We start from the raw sequence: 7,077 nt of genomic DNA, 5'->3' as shown, positions 1-7,077 counted from the left end.
GAAGGAAGGGAGGGAGGGAGGAAGGAAGGAAGTGAGGAATGGAGGAATTGAGGAAGGGAGGAAGGAAGGAAGGGAGGAAGGGAGGAAGGAAGGAAGGAAAGAAGGAAGGGAGGGAGGAAGGAAGGAAGGGAGGGAGGAAGAAAGGAAGGAAGGAAGGCCCTTTATTCATTACTCAGTCAGTCAGTCAGTCAGTCAGTCAACATTTGTGAAGCACCTCCAGGGTGCCAGGCACATGCAACAAGAAGCCAAAGGCAGGCCCTGCCCTCAGGAGACTCCCAGTCTGAAGGGGGACACAACAAGCAGACAAAGACATGCAGAGAAGCCCTAAAGAAGAAATCATTCCAAGAGGGAAGGTTCTAGAATTCAGAGAGAGCCTGAAAGGCTTCAGGCAGGAAGGGGAGACTTTAGATGGGACTTCAAGGAGGCCAGGAAAGCCAGGAGGCACCAGGCATGGGAGACAGCCAGCCAGCCAAACTGTCTGGAGCTGGGAGCTGGGAAGAGGGTCTTGTTGCTGGAACAGGGAGGAGGAGGCCAGGGTCACTGGTCAGAAGAGGACAAGGTGTCAAATCTAGGAAGGCAGGAGGGGTATTTGGGAGGGGGTGGGCCTAGGCCTAGGACAGGAAGCTGCTTTGAATGCCAAACAAGAGGTGATCGTGGATCCGGGAGGACCCAGGGAGTGAAGGGAGTCGATTGAGGGACAATCAAGTTTGGTGACTGAATGGAGGATGGGCCACAGGGGAGAGAGGATTGAGGAAGACCAGCCCACTGGCAGCTGCTGGGCTAGTCCTGGCGTGAGGTGGGGAGAGTCTACACTAACTAGTGAGCGGTGGCCCTGTCAGAGGAGAAGAGGGCTTAGGGGAGAGAGGTGGCCAAAGACGGGCCTTGGCAAGAGACCATCCATGGCCAGGAGGGGCTGAGAGCCAGTGAGGGAGCAAGGGGGACACCTAGGCCTGCAGCCTGGAGGACTGGAAGGAGGGTGGTACCTCGACAGCAAGGGGGGAGGGGAGGGCTTGGGGCAACGAGATCTGTCTGGGGCATCCTGAGGCTTGGCTGTCTTGTGGATGTCCACTTTGAGATGTCTGAGAGGCGCTTACTTGGCCAGGGCGCATTGGAAGTCAGCAGAGATAGGCACACCTGAGAGTGGCCACCATAGAGATGGTCATTCAGTCCACGAGAGCTGAGGAGATGAGCAAGCGAAATGGTCCTGAGGACGGGGAGAAGAGAGAGGGCCAAGGAGGTACTCTGGGCCACTCCAGAGTTACTAGCTGTGGCCTGGAAGGGGAGCCCCCCAGGGAGACTGAGAAGAAGTGCTCTGAGAGGCAGGAGGAGGGCCAAGAGAGAAGAGAGTAGTAACAAAGGGAAGAGTGGGACAGGTGGGGTGGGGGGGAGGTCAAAGGCTGCAGGAAACCTGGGGAGAATGAAGACTGAGAAAAGGCCTTTGGATTGGAGACCAGGCTTCCCCGGGTTCAAGTGCACAGAGCTGCCCCCACCAGCTTCTCCCCTCTGAGCTGAGTCCCAACTCTTCCCACGGGCTTCCTTTAGAGAAGGCACAGACTGCACTCTGAGACCAGGGCACTTTGCACCTGTTGCTCTGTCTACTGTGTCTAGTTTCAGCTCCACAGATCAAGCTGCTGGCCCTCTTCCCTCACCCCCAGCCCCAGCCCCAGGCCACCCCCTCCTGCCTCCTTTTGGTGTTTTGTCTCAGCCTCTAGATGGCAAGCTCCCGGAGGTCAGAGCCTCTTTCTGCTCAGGAAGCGTATCCCCAGAACTTAGCACAGCCCCGGCATGTCCTAGGCGCTCGGGCGGTGTTTCTTGGGTCGGGCAATGGAGGGGGGATCCGGAGTAGCTCGGGACAGAGCCGCTTCTGTGGCGTGGTGAGGCGAGGAGCCGTGCCGGGAGGGCTAGGAAGTGAGTGAGAAGAGAGGAAGCGAGGGAAGATGGGCTTCTCTGGGAGAGTGGGCACAAAGGGCAGAAGAGATTGCCCATCGTGCTCCGCGGGGATGGAAGGGTGGAGGGAGAAGTTCTTCAGCACTGCCAGGGGCAGAAGGGAAGGGTTCGGTGGACAGCCAAGTGATAGAGTGGGAAGGCCAGAGGGGGCCAATCTGTTGGAGGAGACGGGATGGAATGGGATCAACTGGCCAAGTAGTGGCTCAGCCTTGGTGAGGAGTCAGGCTGCGTGAGGTAGGAGGGAAGGAGGAGAGGGCGGCAGGAGGAATCTGAGTGATGGGAGCCAAGAAAGAGTGAGAAAACGGGGAGTTCACAGCCCACGGCCTCCGTTTTATCAGTAAAACAGGGGGCCGAGGTCTCAGCTGAGGGACTGGGATAAAGAGGAGCTAAGGGAGGACTGAGGAGGGATGAGGACATTTGGGAGGGCCACAGTGGACAAGGGGACAGTGAGTCATAAGGGAGGTTGAGTAGGATTGCTCAGGGGCAGCGAGGGAGCAGGTCTTGAGGTCTTGTAGTGAACCCAGGCAGAAAATGCCCGCCGCCCCCCCCCCCCCCGAGTTCCTTCAGGAGCACATAAGAAAGAGTGAAGGCAGAGGGGTGGTGGCAGAGAGTCAAGACTGGGCCTTTGCCAGGGAGTCACTGGTGATAGGATAAAGGAGGCCAAGAATGCCACAGAGGACCACACTGTAGAGGTGAACTGGTTGTCCAAGAGGTCAAGGTGAAGAGGAGGACAGATCTCCATGAGATGAGAGCTAGGGCGATGGCCCGAGGGGCTACCCAGAGGTCCAGGGATTGGTGGTGTGGACAAAGAATGGAGGCGGCTAAGGGAAGGCAGGGGGAGAGGCGGAAAGCCAAGAGGCCTGCGTGGTGCGTTTTGGGTTGATGGCAAGATCCAGGGCACGAGCGACCTTGTGTGCGGCCAAGGTGGGGAGCGGGAGGGGCCCTCGGCCGTCCTCTCCAGCCCCAGATCATCTGAGGCATTTCCTCTCGCACCTTGGCCTGTGGTCCTCCTCAGTCTGGGCCTCAAGGCCAAGTTCTCATGGATTATCGCCACATATCTGTCTCTTCTCCAGGATCACAAGTGCAGGGAGAGCATTGGTGGCCTGCGACTACCCGTCTGTCCACCTTTCTCTTCTTTGGAGCCTTGCCTGAGACCCCGTGAGGCACCTCTTCTTCCCAGAGGGACCCGGGCCGATTCTCCCACCACTTCCCTCGAGACCAGGTAAGACGCTCCCTCCCAGATCCGGGCGCCACATCTAAAGCTGCCCTGCTGGTGAGGGCAGAAAGCCAGCTGTGCCCCACAAGCCTCCCTCCCCCACCCCAAACCCCTAGACCCACATCTGCCTGGAAGAGCACAATTGGCACCTGAGGACTTGTCTGGCCACCTCCCCTGGCTTGGGCCCCGACCTGAGACGATCCTCTGATCCTTCGCCTCTCTGCATGACCTCGACCATCCACCCCAGACCCAGATCCCCCTAGGGTGCCTCCTCCATGACTGACCCTGGCCATCCTGCCCCTCCCCTCCCCCACTGAGGTCAGGCGAGGTGCCTCCTCCCAGACTTTGGTCTTTGGCCCTCCCGCATCCAGACCCTGAATGCCAGACCACCTTGCCTATCTCTTTCCACACACCCACCTTGTAGGCAGGGAGACTGCCAGTGGCCTGGGGGTGCCTGCCTAGAGGTCCTTTCAGTCTTCTGCCCTATTTCTGCCCGGACGGACATCTAGTAAGGCGCTTCCTTCAGACTTTGGCCCTCCTGGGTCCAGGCCCCCAAAGTCCGAGGCAACCCCGCCTCAGTTTTCTTCCCCTGTGGAGACTGGCAAAGACCTTACCTCTCAGACTTGATCTCAGTCTCTAGGGAACTCTTCTCTTCTCAGAAGGACCTCAGGCTTTGGCCCTCTCGAATGCAGGATCTGCACGCCTGGGTCTTGAGGCTGAACCAGCAGCTGCCCTCCTCCTCTCCTGATGGAGATGCTGAAAGGCACCTCTGCCCAGACTGATCTTGCTCTTTGGTCCTCTTGAGTCCAGGCACTGAGCCAAAGGCTGTCCTGCCCCAGCCTTACCCTTGATGAGATTAGCAGAGACCTCTCCTCCTACACTGCCTTTGGCCACTGGCCCTCTCCCTTTCTGATCTCGTGCTTCCCACTCTTCTGAGAGCCCAGAAGGCACGTGTCTCCTTCACGGACCCCAATCTGAAGTGAGAAGCCCGGTGGCCCTCGCCCGTGCATCTCTCCATCTTTCCGGTCCTTAGCCCGGAACCGAGCTCCCAAAGGTGCCTTCTCTCAGGTCGACTTTAGCCATTCTCCTGAGACCCGGATCCAGGAAGATGTTTCCTCTCGGACCCATGTTCCTTTTCCGCCCGTGACTCCCTCGGCCCAGATTCCAAGCCAGCCCCCAACACCCCCCTTCTTCCCTGACAGGAGTCCGTCTCCTCCCAGACTGACCTCGGCCAACATCCCTTGTTGTTGGATCCCAAGGATCCACGCCCTGGGTGGGGGTCAGTGCCAGTGCCAGCCACCTTCCTCTCTTGGCCCAGTCTTCCCAGAGTGACCTTGGCCATGGAGCAACCCATGGATGCATCAATCCGGAAATGTTGACTAAGCGCCCGGTGTGTGCCAGGCCCCTTGCTCAGCACTGGGGTCGTCAGAAGGGGGCAAAAGGCCGGGAGCTTACAGGTCCCGAGTCCCAGGCCGCGCTAGCCCTGCCTCGTCCCCCTACCTAGATGGCAAAAGGCATTTCCTCCCATGCTGACCTTGGTCATTCTCCCCAGGCCCAAGACTGAACAGTTCCCTGGGTCCCACGACCGGCTTCTCCACCGAGCAAGATCGGGCAAGGGCGGCCCATCCTCCCAGACTCTCCTTGGCTCTAGCCCCTCGCAGATCCGGGCCCCGAGCTCCCGGGTGACCCAGGCTCGTCTCACCTACCCGTTGCTCCCGCCGCCACCGCAAAAGGCGTCTCTACCCCTGCCTGACATCCAGAGAGGTTCCCTGTGAGTGTCTGTCCTTCCGTCAGTCCCTCTGGCTGGCTGGCTGGCTGCCTGCCTGGCCCCCCCACCCTCCGCAGGCTCCTCCCGCGAACCGTCATCAGGGGCCAGCCTCGTGCCTGACTTGACTTTTACCAAAGGCTGCAGCCTGGCCTCTCTTGGCCCAGGCTGACGCCCCAGAAGCCAAAAAAAGCTCCGGGACATCCCGGGACCTCTGGCCGTCTCTCGCCGGGGCAGCCGAGATGAGCTGGAATCGGAGAGACTGTGGTCCTTCGGGGTCCTCCCCAGGCAAGCACGGAGACCGCTTCATCCCGTCCCGAAGCGCGGCCAACTGGGACCTGAAATTCCACAGGACACAAGACTCGGAGAAATCCCTGAAGGAGAAGCGGCCATCCAGAAAGGCCACGTGGGGCAGCAGCCCAGTCTACTCTGCCTTACTGAGTAATGAGCTGCTGGGGGCTGGCATCGAGAGAGTCCACGACGCCAAGGGAAGGGGGCAAAGGCTTCCCCAGCCTCGCAGCCCGGAGAAGGAGAATCTCTTTGTGTACAGCCCCAGCACGGAGGGCTGGAGACGCGACGAGGCCGGCGCGGCCCCCCCTTACGGCGTGTCGCCCGTCAGCAGCAAAAGCCGGGCCTTGCTGGCGTCGCAAAAGAAAACCCCGCAGAGTATCCCCGCGAAGCCTTTCAAAATCCTCGAGGCCCCGGAGCTGCGGGATAACTTCTGCCTGAACCTACTAGACTGGTCTTCCCTCAACATCATCTCCGTGGGCCTGGGTACTTCTGTCTTCCTGTGGCACGCCGCCACGTGCCAGGTGATGAGGGTGTGCGACCTGGCGGTGGGGGGAGACTCCGTGACCTCGGTGTGCTGGTCCCAGCAGGGCAGCTTGCTAGCAGTGGGCACGCAGAAAGGGTTCGTGCAGGTCTGGGACGTGGTAGCCGAGAGGCTGGTGTGCGTGCTGGACAAGCACGGCTCCAGAGTCAGCGTGCTGGCCTGGAACGCGGACCAGATTTCTTCTGGGAGCCGCGACAAGCTGATCCTCCAGAGGGACCTCCGCACCCGGGCCATGCAGTCTCGGCGCTGCCTCCAAGGCCACAGCGGGGAGGTGTGTGGCCTCAAGTGGTCTACGAATCACAGGCTGCTGGCCTCCAGCGGAAAGGACAACACGGTCGTGCTCTGGACACCCGCCAGTCCGAAGCCTGTGCAGCAGCACACCGGCCACAGGGCGGCCGTGAAGGCCATCGCCTGGTCTCCCCACCAGCACGGCCTCCTGGCGTCCGGCGGCTCCCAGGCCGACCGCGCCATCCTTTTCTGGAACACGCTGACCAATCAGACCCTCCAGAGCATCCATACCGGTTCCCAGGTGTGCAACCTGGCCTGGTCCAGACACAGCAACGAGCTGGTCAGCACCCACGGCGCCCCGGAAAACCAAATCGTCATCTGGAAATACCCCTCCCTGACCCAAGCCAACCAGCTCACGGGCCACGCCTGCCGAGTCTCGCATCTGACGATGTCTCCCGATGGACAGGTCATAGCTACGGGGGCCTCGGACGAGACTCTCAGACTCTGGAAGGTTTTCAACAAGACCCATCCGTCCAGGCCGTCCGAGTCCACCCTCGACCTCTTCACCCGTATCCGCTAACCGCCCGACCCCACACGCCGAGACCACCCCGTGCCAGTCAGGGGGAACACCGCTGACTCTGAGCGGCTGGTGTGGAAGGAACCCCAACCACCAGCTGCCCAAAGCGGGAAGGGGGGGGGAGGGTGGATCTGGAGAAACCTGCCTTCCGGGTCATTGCACATTATGGGACTGGGGATGGGGCTGAGTAATAAATATTGGGGGAAGGCACAGGCAGGACTGGGGGGAAATACTCAGAGTTTAAGAGCCCATTCTTCCCGGAGGGCAAGTAGAGCAAAGAGGAGCCAAACTGGGGTGCAGGGAGGGGCGCAATCTGCATTTCACCTACTGGACCAGAGGGCCGTGGCCAGAACCCGCCAACACCCCGAGAACGGGGTTCCTCCTTCTGCTCTGCCTCGTCTCTGGGAACAGACAAACAAGCTGCCTTCATCCTTAGGACTGTGGGGGTGGAGTGGGGGTGGGGGGGGGGGACGACTAGGGGAGAGGAGAGGGGCCGCAGGCTACAGGAGGCC

The 7,077-nt window shown here is 60.4% G+C and overlaps 1 protein-coding gene across 1 annotated transcript; it reads left to right on the top strand.

Annotated features, from left to right (window-relative positions):
• Nucleotides 1-1,712: 1,712 nt before the first annotated feature.
• On the top strand, nucleotides 1,713-6,568 carry LOC123254801 (fizzy-related protein homolog; the record flags this gene model as incomplete). The annotated part of the gene is made up of 4 exons (XM_044683725.1): nucleotides 1,713-1,874; nucleotides 3,128-3,169; nucleotides 4,103-4,137; nucleotides 5,206-6,568. Coding segments are annotated over 4 exons (1,602 nt in total), but the record flags the coding sequence as incomplete, so codon positions are not given.
• Between the last annotated feature and the right edge of the window lie 509 nt (nucleotides 6,569-7,077).

Source organism: Gracilinanus agilis, unplaced genomic scaffold (genome assembly GCF_016433145.1).
Source record: "Gracilinanus agilis isolate LMUSP501 unplaced genomic scaffold, AgileGrace unplaced_scaffold32976, whole genome shotgun sequence".
Lineage (NCBI taxonomy): Eukaryota > Metazoa > Chordata > Mammalia > Didelphimorphia > Didelphidae > Gracilinanus > Gracilinanus agilis.
Note: the sequence above shows the minus strand (reverse complement) of the source record. Positions and strands in the feature narration are given on the sequence as shown.